Genomic DNA, 21,536 nt, shown 5'->3' with positions numbered 1-21,536 from the left:
GAGCGTTCACCCTCCTCCTCCTCCTCCTCTTCCTCCTCCCGACTTCAGGCGGCTGCAGCAGCAGCTCCCAGCCAACCCTCCATCCTGTGGGCTCCGAGTGGCCAATCAAAGCGGAGGGTGGATATTATTCAGGACGGCTGCAGCCGAAAGAGCTCTAATGGCCATATATGGTAAAAACCACGGCCAGGGCCCGACGGGGCCTGCTGCCGATAGACTGATTCGTGGAAATGCTGCAGCCCCCGTGGAGGCGAGGCTGAAGGCGCACACAATACGCGGCTCCTCTCGAACGGAGCCCAGAGGGGAAAACGGGCTAGAAGGGAAAGGAGGCTGCCAGGCCGAAGGAGCAGAGCCCCCTCCCAGGGAGATAGGCTGCTGCCGCCTGAGCCTCCCACCTTCTGCTGTGGGGGAGCAGGGGGCAAAGCTTCTGGGGAGGGGAGAGGAGAGGAGAGGAGAGGAAAGAGCTCATCAGGCAGGCTGGGGGCGACCAAGATTGCAGCTGGCTGGGGAGATTTAGCCCCGGAGGCCTTTTGCCCTGAGCTCTTTCCCTCTTTGGGGCAGGGTCCTTGCCAGCTTCTGCTCCAGAGAAAAGGGCCCTTCACCCACCGCTCTCTCCCAGAGTCCCCCAAGGCATCCATTACACCTCAAAGGGCTCTTTGCAAGAGGAGGGTGTGATTTCCCAGAACCCAGCAGGAGGAAGTGAGCCTTGCAGCTTCCCTCTCTCCAGGGCCAGCAGTGGGCTGGGCTCAGTCCTCTTCTTCACCAACCCGCCTCCCGAGAAATGTGCTGAGGTCCAGGACTGCAGGTTGGGGGCTGCCCAAGCCGGCCTCTCTCTCTCTCTCTCTCTCTACCCAAGAGGCATTTCTGAGCCTCCCTGAGTTCTTGGCTTGGCCTTGTGAGCAGAGAAGGAAGCTTCCCTCTTCCCTGGGCTGGAAATCAGCGGGGAGGGAGGAGGAGGCCGTCTCAGCTCCGTGACTCACTGCAAAGGGATGTGGGTTGCAGAGAACAAATCCACGCTGGCCTCACTTACACAGGAAAGAAAGAGCCAAGTCCCTTCAATCGTCCCCCTGGTACAATAGAGAGAGGCAGGAAGTCGTTTTCACCTGCAGGATTGGGACTATAGATGCCCCTTGGGACCGTAGCTAGCCCTGTGTCCTGCTTAGGAAAGGGTTCGTTGCCATATGCACTCCCTAAAATAACAGAATAACAGCGTTGGAAGGGACCTTGGAGGTCTTCTAGTCCAGCCCCCTGCTCAGGCAGGAAACCCTATGCCATTTGAGGGAAATGGCTGCCCAGTTTCTTCTTAAAAGCCTCCAGGGTTGTTAGGAGCAGCCACAATTTCAGAAACTGCCCTGGAGAGAAATTTTAGGTAACGGACGAAGGGTCAGGGGTAGTTAGAGTGCTATGAAATACCAATCTTCCCTCTGCTGTTTCATCCTTAGTGCATTTTGCATGCTCAATTTGGGCAAGGGGCAGAGAGGAAATCCAGGCTAAATCTTGTAATAAATCTTGCAATAAGGAGGTGCATTAAAGCTACGGGGTTGACATAATTACAGGAACAGGAAAAAAATAATAATAATCCCCTTACTTACCTTGTGTAAAGGCAGAACCAGGAAGGCTCCACCCCCGCTGGCTTCAATGATTATTGCCACGAATTTGGGGTTGACCGCGCAGAAGGAGCTATCCCACGTGACACGGGACACCCGGATGTCGTCATAACACTGGTCATTTTTCACTGCCTGGCCGAACACGTGCCGGAACTTGCTCTGTCGTACCACTCGTCTCATCGTTTCTGCAGAAGAGAAAGACAGATTACTTTCATCTCGTGGGAAACGGCCCAAGGGAGCCCCGGCTGGCTAACGGGAGGGCCTCCCCCCTGGGAAGAGGGCCAGTCGCGGCTTACGATTCAGCTTTCCGCCCTCTCCCCCCCCGGGACAGGAAGTCCTCCTGACATTTGGGAGGCCAACTGCCTCATTCTGGGCAGCGACTCCAACCAGTTACAGGAAGTCCTTGACTTACGACCACAACTGATCCTGAAATTTAGGTTGTTAAGTGAGAAATTTGTTGTTTTTTATGACTTTTCTCGCCACATTCATTAAGTGGATGACTGCAGTTCTTAAATGACACAGTCTTTAAGCAAATCCAGCTTCCCCTTGGCTTTGCTGGTTGGAAGGTCGCAAAAGGGGATCACGTGACCCCGCGACACTGCAACCGTCATAAACGTGAGCCAGCGGTCAAGCCGCCGAATGTAAATCACGTGACCGTGGGGGATGCTGCAACGGTCGTAAGTGTGAAAACTGGTCATAAGTCACTTTTTTCAGTGCCGGTGTAACTTCGAGCGGTCACTGAGTGAACTGTTGTAAGCCGAGGACTAGCTGGACCGTTCCCTGGGAATCCTAAGTGGCCTGGATGCTCCCTCCGGGCTGCCCTAAGGGAAAAGGCCGCCCTCTGATGTTGATTTTCCAAATCCGTCCAATTATTATTCAAATTTTAAACCCAACGATATTTGCATGGCTGCCCAGAAATAAGAAGATAGATTGTAACAGATATTTTGTTTAATATATGTTAATTGTTTTCATTGGAAGAAATGTCAACAGTCTAGAAATAACAGTCAAACAAAAACACCTCCAAACCGCAAACAGCATTGCTCAAAATTGTGATCGAGGACATAAACGGGGCCTCTGGCTCATTTAAAAAAAAAACAACGAAATCACCAGTTGCTAAATCAAATATTGTGGAATAACCGTCCAATATTTGTAACATTTTCATTTTAAGCGGCACAAAAAAAGAATGCCATTAGCCGGTTTGAGACCGTCAGTAACCGTCAGAACAAACGAGTTAACTTATTGTGAAACAATGAAGGGTTTATTTAAATATCGCTTCAATCAACATTTAGCCGAGATTTGCAGAATGAATATCTCTTTCTTTGGCCTCCTTTAAAACAAAGGGAATAAATTGAAACAGATTCTGTTCAAGAGCCTTATCTGGGCCACGTCTTCCCTTGCCAGCATCACGGCTCCGTGGAGTTTTTGGCAAAGCCTAACATCCTTCCACGTAATTTGCAATTTCGGTTTTCAGAATTTCCCCCTTGGGGGGCGGGTGGGATTCTGGGCCTGGCAGGGGACCCCCTTGGAGGGCACCAGGCCAGAAAACCGAAGGGGCCCCTGCCGTCCGGGGCACACGCGCTGCAAAGGGCCCTCCTGCACGTGGGCACATTTTCTTTTCAGAAAATCACGAGATGATCATGGGCAGCAGAGGAGGATGTGAGCCAGCCGGATTTGGAGGAAGAAAAAAAGGAGGGAAAAAAAAAGCAGATGTCAGAAACGCTAAACCGCAAAACATCCTGCTTTGCCCTGGCTGCGTCCTGAATAATGGCAGAAGAGCTTCCCGCTTTTGCTGACCGGCAGAAGCACCGCGATGCTCTGGTCTGTACTGGGAAGGCTGGGAGCGAAGGAAGGGCGGCTTTTCGGCTGGTGTGGGCCAGGGTCTCAAAACCCAGCAGGCCCACCTCTAACGGCCATAAAAACCAGAGGAACATCGGCAGCAATTTTGGAAAGCGACCAGACCGACAACAATGGAGACGGTGCAATTACCCAGGGAGGAAACCACGCCACCAAGGGCTCCTAAGATCACCGCAGCACTCTGGGGATCTCTGGGATCCCAGGCTTTTTCTAACAAGACTTAGCCAAGGGGGTCTGCATCAGAGAAACCCCTCCACCTGGCAACTCCCAACTGCCGAAGGGTTCCGGGGTTCTCGCAGGTCTTGGGGCCGCTGAGCCGGAGGAGAGGGGAAAAAAACCACCACAATTGAGCGATGTGGGGAACGGTGGGCTGCTCTCGGCTGCCTCTGGGGTGGGGGATAGATATTTCACAGGCTGCCTAACGAGCAGATGGCTCATTAGTGCAAAGAAGCCGCCACTGCTGCTCCTCCTGGCAGGAGGGGGCCGTTACTTCCCCGTGACCCTGCCTGGCAGCTCCCAGCTCCTCTTTGCTGCTACTGAATGGAGGAGGCTTGGCCTGGGCTGCAGACAGAGAGGGGTTGGGTCAGCCACAGGGGGAGCAGAAGGGCAGACGAGGCCGGCTCTGACCTGGCTCGATCTAAGTGGACTCTGGTGTTCTGACCAGGGACGTGTGTGTGTGTGTGTGTGTGTGTGTGTGTGTGTGTGTGTGAACTGGGATGCTCCAAGAGGTGCTAAACAGGGCTGAGCTGAGTGCTCAGAAAGCCAGGAAGGAAACCCCCCCCCCAACGTCTTGTAAATCTCCGTTTAAAGCTCTCCAGACTCTCCCCCTGCCCTTGAAACTCTGTTGTGCCCCTCCAGCATCTGCTGGGGACCCCCTTAGTTAGGTGTTCGAGGGCCACAGAAGGCGAATGGCAGAATCCCACACCAGCATTCAACATTCGGGACTTACTCCCACATCAATCTTGCAAACATACCGGGCTGTGTGAAATTTTGCTTTATTTCCCCTCCAGATTTTTCTCACGTTGCTGAGCCCTAAATTCGGTGCACCCACAGGAGAGAGAGAAAAAAAACCCTCCACCATCTTAGCCGAACCAGCAAAGGGAAGGAAGGGACGGCCTCTGATCACCCGCATTCTCAGAGTAAGCGCCCTACAAAGATGGCACCCCAAAGGACACCCCCACACACACTCCTATCGTGCCCCCAAATGACAGCCCCCCTTTCTGGGCTGGAGCACCCCTCTCCTTCTGTGTGGGGTGAATCCTTTCTGCATTTGTTTTGCCAAAGAGGCAAGGCAGAGCCTGCGCGTGGGGCGGCCTTTAAAACAGAGCAACGCATTGGCTGGTGTTCCTCCTACGAGTTTTTCCGAACCCTTCCTGGTGTTTTTACCAAACACCTAAGCACCGTCAGGACTAAAGTTCCTCTTGAATTCACTGCCACAAGGAAAGAGAGAGAGAGAGCGAAGAACTATGCTAATTCAGCTGTCAAGGAATGAGAGAATTAGGATGTTTTTTTAATTATTTATAAATATATATATATTCAGGGCTTGAGCTGGCTGTCTTCTAGGGAACATTTTCTATATTGCATTTTTTAGGTGTGGCTGAAATGCTATGTGCATGAAGTCACGCTGATAGAATTTAATATTTTGGAAGTGCCCTTTTTGCATGGAGTCTGTAAATTAAAGAGCATTAAGGATGAGAAAGCTGAGTGTCATTTCTAAAAATGGGCACGAAGTTTAGGCTGATGTGCCACAGCCCCATTGATATTCTCCCCCCCCTTTTTTTTTTTTGCATATATTCTGTCTCTCCACCCACCCAGAGATTTCCACCTTGCCAGCCATCTCTCCTTCTGACTGTGTACTTCTCAGCAGGAACCATGCAGGGAAACACAGGACAAGAAGTAACGGATGGAAGTCATCATGGAAAGAAGCAACCTAGCTAGAAGTAAGGAGAAATTTCCTGACAGTGAGAACAATTAATCATTGGAAGAACTTGCCTCCAGAAGTTGTGAATGCTCCAACACTGGAAGTTTTAAAGAAGAGACTGCATAAGCATTTGTCTGAAATAGTGTAGGGCTTCCTGCCTGAGCAGGGGGTTGGACTAGAAGACCTCCAAGGTCCCTTCCAACTCTGTTATTCTGTTAGAAGTTTCCCCCAAGTGACCTTTGGCTCTGGAGTGCAAATTTTTGATCAGGCTCCTTTGCAAATATATATATTTGCAAAGGAGCCTGATCAAAAATTTATATATATATATATATTATATATTAAAGAAGGGTGGGGCTTGTAGGAAATGGTCCCATATAATCGCGAAGGCTCTGGGTTCCAAGAAAGAAACAAGGTTTACCTCCTGCCTGAGAGCCAAAGAGGGCCGCTCGAGCCCCATTCAAAGCTCTGAAGCCTTTTGTGTTTTTACCTAATTAGGTTTTGCAAGATGCAAACGCTGCTCCTTCCCCTTATGATAAAGTTGGGGTGAGGGGAGGGAAGTGGGGGAGAGAGGGGGGGGAAGAGAGAGAAACCAGCTGATGATTATAGGCTGTAAATGTTGGCTCACTTTTTATCACAGTGGCTGGAAGGAAAAAGGAACCTGAAATGATTCTTTTGGGGGGGGGGGTGTTATAATGAGAGAGGAAGGGAGGAAGCCGGGGGGGGGCACATATGTGGAGGCACTTCCTAGTTTTAGGGAGCTCATTAATTCAAAGGCTTCCTAATGTTTCCTCAACCACCTTTGGGGAGAAGATAAGAGGGAATCCTTTGTTCATCCTGCACCACGGCTTATAACTAACTGGAGGAGGTAATGAATTGACTTTATTTGGCCTGGTGCCAAGTGCTCTTGAAAGCCACGCCTTCCTTCCCCTGCGATAGGGAGGAGACCCCTTCAAGCACTCCCACGTGAAGGCCGGGGGGGGGGGCATTGCTGGTATCTAAAATTGCAAAAATTAGGAGCTTGTGCAGTTGAAAGTCGAGGTTTGGCCTGGGCAGCATTTGCCAACCTTGACAACGTGAAGGCGTGTGGGCTTCACCTCCCACAACTCCCCAGCCAAGAGCAGCAATCTTGACCCAACTGGAAGGCAGAGCTTCTGTGGGGAAGAGGCCAGGAGAGATTTGCACATGTTGTCAAGGCAATTGCAATTCTGACCATGGTGAATGTGATGCCCCCACTTTAAAAAAAAAAAAAAGGAGTCCAATGATTGTCCTGCTTCAAAATTCATGGACGTGAATGCCTCCCAGTATCACAAGCGATCAGCCACCTTGGTGAACTCAACCGCAGCTTCAGCTTTGGCAAGCAGGGTCCCTGGGACGGCCTTCAACGTTTTAGTTGTTCCAAGCAAACTAGACCTTCCAAATATGGCCAGGTACAATCAATATTAGCCTCCACACCGTTATTCAGAACAAGTTTGGAAAGTACAACTAGCCACGGTTTGGAACATCATAGCAACCGTGACCGGAAGTGAAGGAGAATCACCACCAAAGGGGAGCTTCAAATCTACCGGGTACATTTGGAAGGATGGCCTAAGCTGAATTTTTAAGAATTTACTAATGCCCCAACCTGTCACAAGGTACATATTCGCAGTGGGGCTCAGTCTCCTGTTTGCGAGAAGCTCTACGGAGGCAAGCAAACGAAACCCGCTCGCTTGGAGGGCATGAGGAAGTACATCCTGCTATAGAAGTGACCGGAAAAGACACCACAAAGGCAACAAACCCCACTTAAGATTATGAAGAGCAGATTCCTAGAGAAGGCCAGAGAAAACAAACAGAGCGCTTAATCTCTCTGCTGCAACCGTTCTAAAATTTCCAAATTACAAACATCGTGAGCGAGCGAGCATCCTTCCGCTCCTTGGCTATCCCATTTTCTCACTGGATCTGGGCCTTCCTCTCTTGACTATTCTGCTTCACCTCCATTTATCAGGGGGCTTAAAGCGAGGACTCCGTTTCCTTACTGCTGTGCAATGACAAGCAAGGAAGTCCACGGCCCATCGTGGGACCCTCGTTCTGCGGCTGTATTAACAGACGGGCCTGCTTTGCTCAGCCTGAAACCAACCAGCGAAAAAGGAAACCTAAAATTCAGCTCTTGAAGACGGACAACAAGATCTTGTTGATTTCTCACAGCAAGTCAGACCACAAGCATTAAAGCAAAAGGCTTAGGAAAAGTACAAGAAGTCTATTTCGCAATTCTCCGGCGAAAAAAGCAGAGCAACGCAGCACCGTGGCTTTCAGCAGGTCTGGATTTAAATTGCCCTGCGAGCACCCAAACACAAGATTAGCACTACCAGGAAGGCTTTCTGAAGGACATGCGCCTGTGACGCACACTGCCGAAGGCGTCCGTGCACCGAACGGCGTGTGCCACGAAGCATCCCATCAAACCTCCAGCAACAACGAGCAGAGAGGTTCTGGGCAGAGGAGCTCTTGTGAAAATCACTCCAGGCCGAATGCAAAGATTGAAATTAGAATATTCCACTTAAGTCAAAAAGTAGACAAGCACGGCACACCTAAAAAGCATGGCCGAAGGGAGGAGAGGTTGGGAGCTGTCCTTCAGAAGAATTATTTGGAGACCCTCCAGGTTGTCAATTCCTGGTCTAAATGAGGATTTCATCACCAGGAAATAAAACTGGTTTAAATCAAGTTATTGGCATTTTTTGTACACACCCCATTTTAATTTACAATCCAATCAAACATCACTGACATTGTGGCCTCATTCACACCACCAGGCCTTCTCTCTTCCCCCCTTTGAGCTTAGAGAGAATATTCCCACTCAGCGTCAAATTTACCAAGTCCCACCATGACGGTCGCTGAGAACAGGGCAGCTCAGAGCTGGACGTTCCCTCCCCTTCTCTTGGGTGCAGCTCTAAGTCACTTGTTTTTCCTTCTTTTCTTTTTTTCCTTTCTCTTTCTCTCTCTTTTTGGCACTTTCTTTCCCTCAGCGACCTAGTTTTCTTATCAGAGCAACAGGGTGAATCATGTGAAATGATCTTCCTTGGTCTTGCAGCAAACTCTGCCAAGGCTGCATCTAAGCTTTCTTCCAGTTATGGCTATCAGCCGTGCCCCGACATTACTTTATTCCGAAATGCACTCAAGGTTACTCTAGCAGGTAACCTTCGTGACACGAGGCCAGCTTGGGAAGCCAAGAGGGTAACGTCCCCATTTTCAAATGGACCTTTTGGGAAAAGATTTCTGGCACCTTTTCACATCACAAGGCAGCTGTGAACAAATGAACGTATCTGGTCCTCAGATGCTGCTCCCCTCCCACCAGCTTCCACGGCTGCTGAATGGTGTCCAGTTAAGACCAGAGGAAAGGCATCCGCCTAGGTGCTGGACTACAGCTCCCAGAATCCCTCAGATCCAGCACAGCCGTGCTAGCTGAGGCTTCGGCAGAACACATCTGGTTGGCAAAAGGGCAAATTGATGCCGCTGGAGCCAAGAAAGGAGTGAGGTGATGTCTCCAGTGCTGGCACTGAGAATGGAAAAGTTGGCACCTCTTGATACAAGGAACCTTCCCAACATGAGCGTAGTGTCTTCCTTGAAGGATGTCTGGATTTTTTTCTGGATTTCTCTGGGCCACAGTCCCTCCCGTAGAGAGCAAGGGTTCAAGCCACAGAGCCACTGCCCAACTCTGGAGGAAGACCAGGCCAAGCACTGATGGAGTTACCTAGACTGGGTCTTGAAACATCTGCAAGAGAAAACCAAGCTCAGAGAGCACCAGGGGCCGCTCCTCCCAACCCTGAGCTACCAATATTCTCTTTATGGAAGACCATGTCTCTGGAAGAGGAAGAAGAGCGCCAGGTCCATGTTCAACCCAGCATCTCATTCACAGGAGAGAACCTCATCTGTCCCCTCAGTGTTTCCCTCCCAAGCCCTTCCCCACAGCCTCTTCCACATCTGCTGTTCAAACCCTTTCAAGACCAGCCCGGCTTCCTCTCTTGAACAAGCCTTTTCATCTTTCTTTATATCTCGACCAACCGGGAGTTAACTCCGTTCTTCTGGCAACGGCATACATCGGGGTGAGAATCTGCCTTCTCGCCCAGCTTCTCCTCCTCACCGCACGAGGAGCAGTCAACCCCACTGGCTGGGAACGCTGGAAATTGTGGTTTAATGCATGTCTGGAGGGCACCACAACAGGACGTGAAGTTAAGGGGGAAGCCCCACCTTGGAGTCATCTGCTTTAATTACAAAGACTGCTCTATGCAGCACTGGAGACGGAAGAAGCCTAAGAAGCTATAAAACGATGCACTCCAAGGGATACAGGGGAGAAATTAGAAAGCCAGTGTTTAATTCTCAAAACTCAGAAAATCTGCATCTACAGGATGTGGGGAAGTTCAAACCACAGGGTGCTTTCCGCACTGACTTGGTACAAATCCCGGTTTAGGGCACGGGGTGGGTTGTCTTCGGCCCCTATTTAATAACTTTGCAGCCACCTCTGACCTCTGCCTGTTCAGCCTACCCTGTGGACAATTCAGAGAAAAGCCTCTAGGAAGGTAAGTTTGGGAAAGTGGCCAGTAAAGGTTTTCCCACTTTGGGAGACCCAGTTCCTTGTACCCCAAGCCGAAGCCCAGCCTGGCTGCCCCAAGTCACGTTTTGCTCCACTCCCGTTAGTGACATCTGAACGGTGCGATGTTTGTAGACGGACAGGGATTCCTACACGTGTTCTGGATACCAACAGGTTTGATCCGATGGCTCATTGAGTCTTTCCCTCGGACGCCCAATTACTCCGTTCTGATTGGTTTAGCCTCTGCTGCTACCATTATTTGAATTTCACTGCTTTTGAAACAGTTATGGAGCAGGGGCTTAAAGCCAGGGAAGAAAGGGAAAAGTAATTGCATTACGACAGATAAGGGTTATCTGTCCCTTTCTGGCCAAGGGCTGCCCTGAGCAGATGCTCCTTCTCTCCAGCCACTCATGACCCCGATCCTCTGCAGGGAGAGCGCTCCACTCCCGTAAGATCATCCGGTGGTGGGCTGAAATGCTCATTTACTCTCACTGGTGACACCCCAACTTATTAAAGCATGGTTTTTGATGAACTTCAGCCGAGTTTTGTTTATGAGAGGGTTTTTTTTTAACTGCCCTTGAATTTTTCTGTTAACTTTAATTGTTTGGCCAGTCATTAGAGCGGCTCCAAGTTACTTCCAGCATGTTACTTGGTAGAAACAATCTGACTAATCCTGTTCCCCAAATGGGAAGACCGCAGGTTCCCATGCTGCCTAAGTAAAGTCGGAGGGGGGCAAGGGACAGCGGTTCACAGATGTGGCCCCGATCCTAAAGACGTCTTCATTTCAAAAGCTGCCAGGATGGAACTCTTCCACCGAGTCTCTGGAAGTGTGGATGCATCCTGGGTTGGTTGGCTGGCATCATCTCATGGTGGAGCTGACGGCCATGGTTGGTTTGATCTTTTATGGCCTCCTTATCTGCACATCTGTTTTATGTTTTTATCAGCTCCCAAGAGCCTCTGGATCCTCTGGTCTTTGAGGGAGAGAAATAAATGCGTCCATCCATCCAGGAGAGTTCCACATATCAGACATCCTGGACTGTCATTGTCCTCAAAGGACTCGTAGGGCTGTGGCTTCCTAAACTGAGGACCCCCAAGTGTCTCTGAGGAAGCATTCTTGAGCTTCCCAGGAGAAAGAGGTGGAGAAGGTACGACATGCAATCTGGTTTCCCACTGGCCAGAGAGGGGAAATGCCTCAAAGAGAATGAAGTGGTCATACATATTCTCAGCGAGGCAATCCAAATTTTAAACAACAGTGCACAGTCGGCCTTTCCAAGCCAATCAAAAGCCTTTCTCAAGTCAACAGGGGTGTAAGACAACTCCAAACGTATTAAAAACAAAAGGCCCCAAACTATCTTAAGAGGGCCAAATGGACATGCCCTGCTCAAATGAGCCATTTAATGAATATGTTCAACTTTAGCACGCCTGCAATAAATTTGAAATTATTAAGCCTCATTTGACGTTCCTTCCCTTCCGGCCTGCTTCATGATGACACAATATTAGCGTTGCCGGCCATGCCTCTCATCGCGGAGACTTCTGCCCTCTGCTTCGCACGCTTGGAGCCTTTCCCGGATTTAAGAGATGCCAGAAGTGTGAAGATCCCCCAAAAGGCTCTCGGTCCCACGGCAGCAGCACCCACAAATCGTGACCCCCAAGAACTGTCTGGCCCACCAGATCTGGCAGGCCTGCAGCAGGGAGGAAAAACGCACTCCACTCCTGGGTTGTGTGTGTGTGTGTGTGTGTGTAGGCTGTTGTCGCCTTGATCTTTTATCTCTGTAAATACAACCTTTAGCAAGCAGGGCCCTGGCCGGTAGCACAGCCATGTCAGCAAGTTGCAGCGACCTGTTTTTCTGAACGAATAAAAAAGAAAAAGAAACCACTTTTCTGTCAAGCAAAACTCCTTTGTCGCTCTTTCCTCAGCTCATGCAGGTTCTGCACTGTTGACGCCAGATTCCTTCCTGCCAGATCCTTTCCTGGCCGCTTTCCAAGGGCCTTGGACTGATCTCAAGTTGCTTCAGCCCAGAAGATCGACTGGGATCCACTGCTGGGATTCTCAGTGATTTTCAGCAGCAGAGATTCCTGGCGGTTGGTGGATTGATTCAATTTACGCGCAAGCTTTCGACTGAAACAAGCACTCAAGCAACGTTGGGAGACAGCAGCAAATAAAAGACACACAGCAGAGGCACATACCAATCCTAAATTACACGGCCGAAATAAAGAAAACGTGGCACCAGCAGCAGACACGCAGTTCTGCATGCAAGGACAGCCTTTCATTCTGTTCTGGGAGCCGTAATTAATTCCTGTGCTCAACATTCTTTGACTTTTGCACAAAGTGCTCCATGATGGATCTTGGTATTCAGTCGAAAAATAGGTCAAAACTAGACCTCCAGATGTAAACGGTTGACAAGGGTGAAAATTGGGAGCTTACTGGAATAAAACTCCGATATAGTTTTGGAGAGAAACAAAATGTTGGGGTTCCTTGTGTTGTGCAGAGCCAAGGTCTTCTTAGCTCAATCTCATACTCCCTTTGTGCTCCACCTACAAAGTGTCACCCAGGATTCCCACAGACAGAGGCCAGGAGCTTCGGCCAAGCAGGCACCCGAAAGCACGTTAAACCAGCCGAAGGAACGTCAGAGGGTTCTGCATGCCATCCGTACATCATCCGGCACGGGGAGCACGGCCATATTCCATAGTTTGGATCCTGGCATCGGCCCCACAGCCAGTTGCCAAGGGAATTCTTCCCCAAGAAAATATTTTGTGCAGGAGCCAAAGACAACCCAGGGGCTAATGACAGCATCCGTGAGCAATGAGAAGGAACATTCGCACTCAACACCCAAGCAGGCTAACACTTTTCTGCAGCTCAGATTTATAAACTGCTAATTATGACAACAACCGACTGAACTAACCACCCTCCAGCTAACCAACTTGCAAACAGTTTATTTTCTCAAGTGTTGCCACACTCTTGTGCAGCACTGTTCCCTCGCACAAGGAAATGTCCAATTGTTTCAAAATAGTTTCAAAAATCCACCCATTCATTTGCTATTAGGAAACAGTTGTACAGGCCCTGCTCCCAGGACCCTGTAAATTCAATTTTTCTACCAGAAAGAGAAAGAGCTGGTCAGATGGGAAGCTGAAGGCAAGCTGATAAGGAATAAAACGTGTGTGTGTGTGTCGCCTCAAAAGCGTGACTGTAGGTGTTTCCTCTGAAGTGAACCTCACGGGAGCCCAGAGTGGGACGAACAACTACGAGAAGAGCCTTACTCATCCCTTTCCCCCCCCCCCCTGATGACAAGGAAGGGTCCCTCTCGGGAGAGAGCCAGTGACACACGCATCACGGAGGGCTGAGTAATGCCTCCCCTCGGAGGGACGCAGCCGGCCTTGGAAGAACAAAAGACTCGCATGGCATCCCACACAGAAGCAGCAGAGGGCTGCAAGGCTGAAGGCGAACCAACTGTTACACCCACAAGGCGAAGGAGAAAGCGGCTTCTCTCAAGCCAGGAGAGGCAGGTGGGCAGGCGAAGGGTTTGCATCCCACCCGGCGTCCAGTTTGGAAAGAGAAACTCTTCCTTTTTCGCAGCTGCCCTGTTCAAACCGAAGGCAACTCTTATTTCCAGCCTCTTTCCACCCACCCCGTGGGAAAAGGGACCGGCTGCATTCAACCCGCACCCCCCAGTGCACAAACGTTTGCAGAGGGCAAACTCCTGGCAGCTGCATGGCAAGACTCTTCAGACCCTCTGAAGCTCCATGCGCCAGCTCAAAGCGGGTTCCGGCGTGGAGGAAAGCAGCAGCACGTTGCCTCGCCAGCAATGATGCCATCTCTGCTCCGGCTTCCTGCCGTCGGTGCCTTTTCCCGCTTGCCATGAAAGCCATGATCCAGAGGGTGCCCCCCCCCCGGCACAGGAGCCCCCTTGCCCCTTGAGTGCAGCCGGCCGGGGGACGGCCACTGCCGCCTGGCACTCTCTCATCAGGGAGTGCCCATCGCCCACACACAGGGCCCTCCTCCTCCTCTCCAACCTGCACCCAACACCTGCACGCCTCCGTTAACCTGGATCTGGCTCTTCCCTTGGCACAACGGCACCCTGCCTCCTTCCCCTGAGCTGCACCCAGAGGGCCACGCCAAGTTCCTCCTCCGCCTGCCAGGGCTCCTCTGCAGGCCGAGCGGCCCTTCTTCTTCCACCTGCCCGGCCTGGGTGGGCACCGCTCCGTGCTTCCCCCTCCCTCCCCACCCTCTGCACGCGTGCCATCATCATCTGCCGCGGCTTCTTCCATTGGCACAGGGGCATCGTCTTATTCCAAACGCCGCCCACCCGCCCACCCCAGGTCCTGCCCGCAATTGTTCCTCGCGGGGTCACCTTCTTTGCCCTCCCGGCTCCCCCTCCCCAAATGCCCCCGACCCCTCCCAGCCAGCCCCCCTTGAACGCAGCTGCTCGCCGGCTCCCCGGGGAAGCCCGCTGCCCCTTTGCGGAGGCGGCCGGAGCAATTCCCTGCCAGACGGAGCCGTCATCCGCCGCCCCCGCCCCGGCTCTGCAAGCGACCCCTGCCCTCGCAGCCCGCCGCCTGTGCGCGGGAGAGGCGGTTCCCAAGAGCCAGGCGACCTTTGGGGCACCGAGCGGCTGGACTACAGCACCCATCGGCCTGGGCCCGGGAGGGGGGCGCCCTGCAGACCCCAAGAGGGCAGCCCGCGCCAGGCGGACTCCTGGGTCAGGTGGGGGGGGGGGAACCTAGGGCCATGTGACTCGGGGAGGCGGATGGGTTTTGTAGTCCAGAGCCCAGTGGGGGCAGGGACGGCCCCTCCCCACCCTCCCAGGGGACCCCCGGTCAGGACCTCGTGGCTGAGGGGCAGGTGAACCCAGGCAGGGCGAGGGACACCGTGGGAGCGCTACTCTCGCCCTATGCAAGAGCCCCAGGCCGGCTGCGCACCATGGGGGTTGTAGTGCGGGCGGCCCAAGAGCCGGCCGGCGCCCCCTCCCCCTGCTGCCGCCCCCGGCGCCCCCTCACCTGGCCCTCCGCTGCCGCCCAGCAGCCTTCCGCCGCCCCACAAGAGCCTCCTCGCGCGCAGAGCCCGCAGAGCCGCCGCCGCCGCCGCCGCCTCGCACTGACTGGCCCGCACGCGCGAGGACCGGCCGCCAGGGGGCGGGGGGCGGGGCCGGCACGCGCAAGCCCCGCCCACGGCCCGCCCTCCCCCCCCGCCGACCGCGCCCTCGGGGTTGGAGGCGCGGAAGGCCAATCGGCGTCCGGCGCGCCTCTCCGGCCGCCCAATCCGGAATGCGAAAGGGATGGGGTCCGTCCAAACGATTGGGCCTATTGGCTGCCGCGCGGGCGAAGGATTCTCTCACGAGCCTCTTTTCCCTCTCGCGCAGGCGCAGCGACGCTCCTCGGCCGGCGAGGCACCTGCTGTCGGTGGACGACACGCGCCGGCGGTTCTGACGTGCCGTTGGGTGGATGGAGGTTCCCCGGCCGCCTTCCAAGGGGCCGCGGCTCAACCTTCCCACTGCAACCCCCATCACCCCCAGCCTTGGCAGGGGATGATGGGCTTTGCGTTCCTGCAAACCATCCATTGCCTTATCCATAAGCCCAGCGTATTTATTCAGAGAGCCCCGCATTGGCCCCCAGAGGTTGGCCTGGAAGGGCCAGCTGGACAAAGAGCCCCGAGCTCCCTCCCAGCAGATCATCCGGATTGCCTTTTTCACTCAGAATCTTAAAAAGGCCGAGTATCATTTGGGCTCAGGGAAAGTGTGGTCCCCCCCCCCAATAAAACCCCCAGCTTCTTCCTTCTTAAAGTGAGCTTGATTAGCGCCTCACCTGCCAGAAGCCTACAAAAGGGTTTGATGCCTTGAGAAGTAGCGTTTTCTTTATCTAAAGAAAATGGATAAGGAAGCACAGGTGGGCCTTTCTTCATGGCCTTCGTGTGACCAGAAAGGGCTGCTGCAGAATTAGAGAAAGAAGAAACAACCTGCAGGAACACCTGGCGGACATTCTTCTCTCAGAAAAAACAATTCCAGAAAATCACTTCTGAGTAACATGACTACAAATATCTCATGTACCAACCAAGGGTGACCAGAGAAAGCCCAATGGGAGGTCCCTTCAGCTGCCCATGGAAAGGCTTCTCATCCCTATCTGGACTTCAGATCTCCTTACTCCAAACCCAGCAAACATGATTGACTACGCTAAAATCGTGATTCTTTGAACCGCACAAGTCCAGAAGACTCCTGCTGACCAAAGCATAGTTATGAATTATTCCATGGTCCTCTCTGCACACCAAAGGTGTAACTCCTAGGAGACAGACAGTCTGAAGAAGCACTCGGTGAAAATCCAAATCACTTTTAGCTGCTATTTGAGGATCTAACATAACACGGAATCTTACCTGGTGAGCATCCTCCTGGGCAGCCAACAAAGGCTCCGCGTTTAAAAAGCCATCTTTATTTTAGGCTCCGATCTCACCTTTTCTAGCAGGTGATGCCACCTTCTCGGCTGCCGGCTTCCGCTTTTCAAACGTCTTCTTCACATCGGCGACTTTCAGGGACTTTTCCTCCTCTTGTTGCATTGTTCTCTTTCTTTGCTGCGGTGGCAAAACAGGCTCGTCTCCCCGGGCTGTTTCTCCAGAAGCTTGGCTGGAAGCGCGAGAAGGACACAGAAGCATCACAACCATGCTTGGAGAAGACTCAGAGATCTCCATAGGTCGGGCTTCAGTTTCAGGGCTCTGCAAATTCTCCACCGGGCTGCAGGAATCAAATCCCAGTTGGCCACAGAGCCCCTCATCTTCCTTGACTGCAAGGGAGGGGCTGCAGGTCTGCTTGGAGGGTTTCCTAGTCTGGGGAGAAGCCAAATCCAGACTGAGAACAGTGGACCTCTTTATCTCGAGGCCTTTGTCCACCTTGATGCTCTCAGACTCCTCTGGCTTCCCTTCTCCACCTATGTGACAGCAATTGGGAGCTCTGGCAGGCCAAGGGAGACCAGCCACCATTTCTTCAATGACCATTGCTGGGCTGCCCGAGGTTTGTTCTTCCGCTTCTTGGCTCTCTGTCTCTCCATTCTCCTTCCCGGCAGAAAAATCCAGCCAATTCAGGATCCCGGCCTTGCTTTCCTCTCCAGGGGAGTTCAGCATGAGCCTGTTGACTTGCCTGCTCTCTACGCTGCTGCTGCTCTCTGAATCCGACCGGGAAATCTGCCACCTCAGGGCCTCCCGGGGAGCCTCGGTCATCTCTCTGCTCCCACCTGCAGCTTCTCTCTCCCAGCTTTGCTGGCGGCCAAAGTTATATATTTGAATCCAGGGCCAAGGGCAGTCTGTCATTTCCCTTTTCCTTTCAGAGGCTGCCGGAGAGGGGTGGAATTCTCCCTGGCTGGTGACGATGCTGAGTTCGGCTTCTTCCAGCCTATACAAAAGAGCATTCCTCTTCCTGCCTTCTTCCGAGCATTGCTTTGGAAACACCTGCATCGTGCCCGGCCTCTCTGGGCTCTTTCCGCACATCTGCTCACCTGTTCCTCTCTCCTCCAGGCTTTGGCTCAATTGTATTTCTCTCGTGGACACCTGAAGGGAGCCCGTTGTGCCCTTTACTGAGGGGCTGGCACCAGCCTCCTGCTCCACCATCGAAGCCCAAGCGTCGTGGGACATCTTGGAGGTCTTTTGGAGGTGTGGGGGCTGCTTGCTTTGTGTCCTGCTGCTGCTCACTGGCAAGTGGGGCCGTTCTGCAGCTTCCATGCTCGTCAGGGGCCGGAACCCCCAGGCCAAATTCCTGTGCAGAGGAAACCCGAACAAGATCGGTGCCCCGTTGCCAGTCCGTCAACTTTGCATTTTATAAGAAGCCTAAGGGGGGGCATGCAGATTTTTAAAAGGCCTGTTATGCCTAGAGAAGAACGATTAGCCTGACCAAAACCATTGCATCCAACAGTGGGACAAGAAATAACTTTTAAAAGGAAAGGTACGAGAGATTTTTCCCCACCTGAACAGAAGCAGCCACCTCCAACGTCTCGGCTGCCGAGTGTTTGTGCTGGAAGGACGAGCTGCAGATTCAAAAGCTCTCGGCCGTTTTCTCTTTCTGAAGAAAAAGGGTGGAAGCAGCTTTTTCTGGGAACTCCCAGCAACCTGCCTTTTTGGGCCCCAGCAGTGACGCTTCACGTTCTTCTTTTGCATTCATTTATGGTCAAGAGAGGCTCTGCTCGTCCCCTTCTTCAGGAAGGGCACGAGAGATCAAAAGCAGACGGGCACACCTTGGCTGGGAAGGCCTCTCTGCCCCATCCCGGCTCCTCCGTGACGCTCAGCCTGGTTCCCAACTTGCTGAAGGGAAAAATAGAAGAGGTTTTGGCCAGCAAGCGGAGGGGCTGCAGATTCGATCTATAGTGCTGGGATGTGTAAGGATTGAAAGGAGGGTTGTGACACGCCAGGCATTCTGGAAGTAAACAGAGCAGCCTGATGAATCTCCATCAATCTCCTTCAGGCGCTCGACTCGTCTTGGGGTTGGGCGGTCTCTGCTAATAATAAACAAACTCCTGCACTGAGGAGTGTTTTAAATAAGGATCTAAGTTTATATGCAGCCAGAGGTTTGGAGAAAGACTGGACAGTTTCAGTTAAATAGGGAGCAGCCATCACTGTCCAGCTCCCATCTCACAACAGGCTAGCGGACGGACGGACAAGAGGGGCTGCCTTCGCTCTTTGCCTTTTATGGCCTGTTAGGTGTGAGGCACTTGACACTCATCGGAGACTCTGCTAGGCATCCCAGCCAGCTGTGCCAAGGTCTCACACCAGCCTCTGGGGAGGGGAGGGGAGGGGAGGAGAGGAGGAGGGACCTGGCCGCTGGGGGAGAAGCTCCATCTTCTGCCTTGGCCAGCCCCATCTGTGCCAGCTCCCCTGTTCTGCTTTTATGGTAACAAGCCGGACTGGCCAGTAAAGGTGGCAGGGCTGCCCTGGGTCTGATGATTCAGCATCCCAGCAACCCCTCCCCAGGAGAAAAGGGCAGCATTTAGACCTTGCCAAAGGATGGAGGAGAGATTTGAGGAAGATAGAGCAAAGCAAAAAAGGGTTTTAAAAAATCCAGCTGTTTCTCTCTCTCTCTCCCCCATCTCCTTCTACTGTGCTATTGAGCCTGGTTCCTTGCCCTGAAACCTTCCTCGATAGCAGAGCGGTTGCCCAACATTGGTCTGGTGGATGGAGAACATCTCAGTCCATCTCTGGAGGCTAAATCTCGTCCCAAAGACGCCAGATACAGTTCACAGAAAAGGCCGTGGGAGATCCTTAGCAGGAGTGTGTGTTTTTTCTGGAGCTGCAAGACTTTTTGGAGGGGGGGGAGTGCCTCCAGATGAATTCCCCACCCCACCCCATGAGGAGGAACCCTACCCTAGGAACTTTTCACAGGGGGAAAATTCTTCCCTTGCCAATCAGCCAATGGTGGGACTTCCTTTAATTGCTGATTGTTGTCTGGCTTAACCATAGCAACCTTCATAACAGGATATAAACATCTGACGTCCTTGCCTTCCACAAACACACACACACACACACATAGCTGGCCAAAAGCTGGAACATGAGGCCGTGTTCTGTAACAGCTAATGTGTTTCTTCATCAACAGGAGGAAGAAAAAATAAGCCGAAGATGCAGCAGCTCAGCTCCCTTCTGTCTAGGCTGCTTTGGAGAAGTGGTCAAGGACTCTCAAATTTCAAAAAGGCATGTCATTTTTTGTTCTCTTGCATGCAGGAGGAAGGGGTGGAAGAGACCTATCACTCAGACTTCTGCTAAGGGCTACGGATTCATTCCCAGACCATTGGAGGGAGTTAGAGATGCAATTTCTCAAAGGAAGAGAAACTAGAGTTTTTCTACAAAGCATCTTCCGTGGTGGGGAAAACCCTGATCTCTACAAGGTTGTTGCCCTTCTAGACTTCAGAAGGCCCCTTGGCTTTTAATTCTTCTACAGGGTCCCAGGGTGACCATGCTGGCTGCCATGACATAGGCCAAACTGGACAACTTTTAAGAGTTGTGGACTTCAACTCCCAGAATTCTTCTTGTTGCTAGGATGGAGCACAAGGCAAACTTTGGCTCGGACAATGTTATTCCTCTAAGATAAACACCGACCGTTTCTTTCCCTCCCGCACGAGAACAATTCCAAGCAATCTGAAAAACTCATCGGAAAAGAGAAAACAAACACCGACTGGAGGCCTTTAAAGGCAAAATTTGGTGAGATTTCTGGAGGAGATATCTCCCTCCATCCCCAAAATGGGAGGGGGGAAAAAGCCGGCTCATCTCTAAAGTCAAATCCATTGGATTAAAAAAAAAAAACCTCCAGTGATTTTCAGATACAAAGAGTGCTAGTTGCTTTTTCTGGCTACACACAATTCAAGGTAAACCTGTGATATGTCCAATATACACCCAACAAGTTCTACACAAGTCACCAAGGAGGTGGCGTTTATGGATGGTTGTGTTGCCAAGGTAGGTAATCCAAGTCGGGTCAATCCCCATTAAGTGCAATTTACGTTCCCCTCGGCCCATCTCAAGAGTAGAATCAATACTGGACTAACATTCAATCACAATTATTTTGTCTTTTCTTTTAAATCGGTTCAAAGTAGCCCTTGGCTATAATTGGTTTTAGCATTTGGTCCCACCTGTCAAATCAGCGTCAAGAGACGCCTGCCATGTTCTCTAAAATTCATCTCTTTTTGCAGCCCTGTGGAATCTACCTTTCATTTTCTGTGTTTTTAGTGTTTTTCTACAAACACACAGGAAGTTGAGGCTGAATAATTAATCCAACTATTGTGTAATGTGTGAAGGGAATCTGCTTGACCTGATCTTAATAACCCCCCAAAACCTTTTCCGAAAGCTTCTCCATGGGCAAAGTTGAGACTTCCATAACCTGCTGCCCTTCATATGTATTGGGCTACTGTGGTCTCCGCTTAGGTTGCCTTTGGAGAAACGGCAATAATTCTCAATCTTGGCAACTTTAAGACATGTGGACTTCAGCTCCCAGAATTCCCCAGCCAATACCGGTTGATGGGCGTAGTAGTCCAATATCTAGAGGCGAAGGATAAGACCAACCCCGTAGGATGTGTAAAAAACACTACTAGACACAAGAGTTGTATTGACAGCACATCACAAACACCAGAGACCAAGCAGAATAAGTCTTTCACCCAGATATACAGTATTTGTAAACTGTAGGCAAGGCACTCTTATTTGTTAAAAAAATCGCCAATATGTGGGAAAACACACATGCTACCATTTTATGCACCAAACTTCTCCATCTTCAGGGAGGGGGGAATCTGATTCTTGAGCTAGCATGCTAGGTATTCAATATTTCCTTGTGGCTCAAACCCCTCTCTTTGTTTTTTTGAAGGATAACGTGGAGCGGAGCTAATGTACCTAGGAATGGGGAATGAAATGTCAGGGGACATTTTGCCCCATGCAATCAATTCTTCAAAGGTAATTATCTGGGAAAGGAGAGAAATTGAACCTGAAAGTTTATACACCAGTCAAGGATAACAAAATTAGTTATATCATTACAGTTAAATGTCTCTGACATTAAAGGGTGCCATTTCTGGACAGTTTCTTCCGACTAGCACTACAGCTTCTAGTAACAATAGACATTCAGAAAAACAAGACCTTCATCTGAGGTTCAAACTATGCGAT

The 21,536-nt window shown here is 51.5% G+C and overlaps 1 protein-coding gene and 1 long non-coding RNA gene across 4 annotated transcripts in view; one reads left to right on the top strand and one right to left on the bottom strand.

Moving 5' to 3' along the window:
* CORO1C (coronin 1C) overlaps nucleotides 1–20,032 on the bottom strand; it is a 30,029-nt gene extending 9,997 nt beyond the window's left edge. The window contains exons 1-2 of one of the 3 annotated variants that reach the window (XM_034428898.3): nucleotides 16,373–20,032; nucleotides 1,590–1,789 (exon numbers count right to left, since the gene is read on the bottom strand). In XM_034428898.3, the coding sequence (XP_034284789.2) occupies nucleotides 1,590–1,789; nucleotides 16,373–17,630 (1,458 nt within the window). In that variant the 5' untranslated portion in view covers nucleotides 17,631–20,032. Of the gene's footprint in view, nucleotides 1–1,589; nucleotides 1,790–13,976; nucleotides 14,149–14,929; nucleotides 15,037–16,372 lie in introns of those variants that run through there. The other 2 variants (XM_034428899.3, XM_034428900.3) reach the window with 2 other exon arrangements.
* Nucleotides 20,033–20,223: 191 nt separating this feature from the next.
* LOC148111644 (uncharacterized) lies at nucleotides 20,224–21,453 on the top strand. Its single transcript, XR_015730306.1, has 2 exons — nucleotides 20,224–20,345; nucleotides 21,244–21,453. It is a non-coding gene; the product is annotated as an uncharacterized LOC148111644 (long non-coding RNA).
* The last annotated feature ends 83 nt before the right edge of the window (nucleotides 21,454–21,536 follow it).

The sequence above is a fragment of the Pantherophis guttatus genome, chromosome 17 (genome assembly GCF_059756535.1).
Source record: "Pantherophis guttatus breed Tessera chromosome 17, ASM5975653v1, whole genome shotgun sequence".
NCBI classification, from domain to species: domain Eukaryota; kingdom Metazoa; phylum Chordata; class Lepidosauria; order Squamata; family Colubridae; genus Pantherophis; species Pantherophis guttatus.
This window is presented reverse-complemented; position numbering and strand designations above follow the sequence as displayed.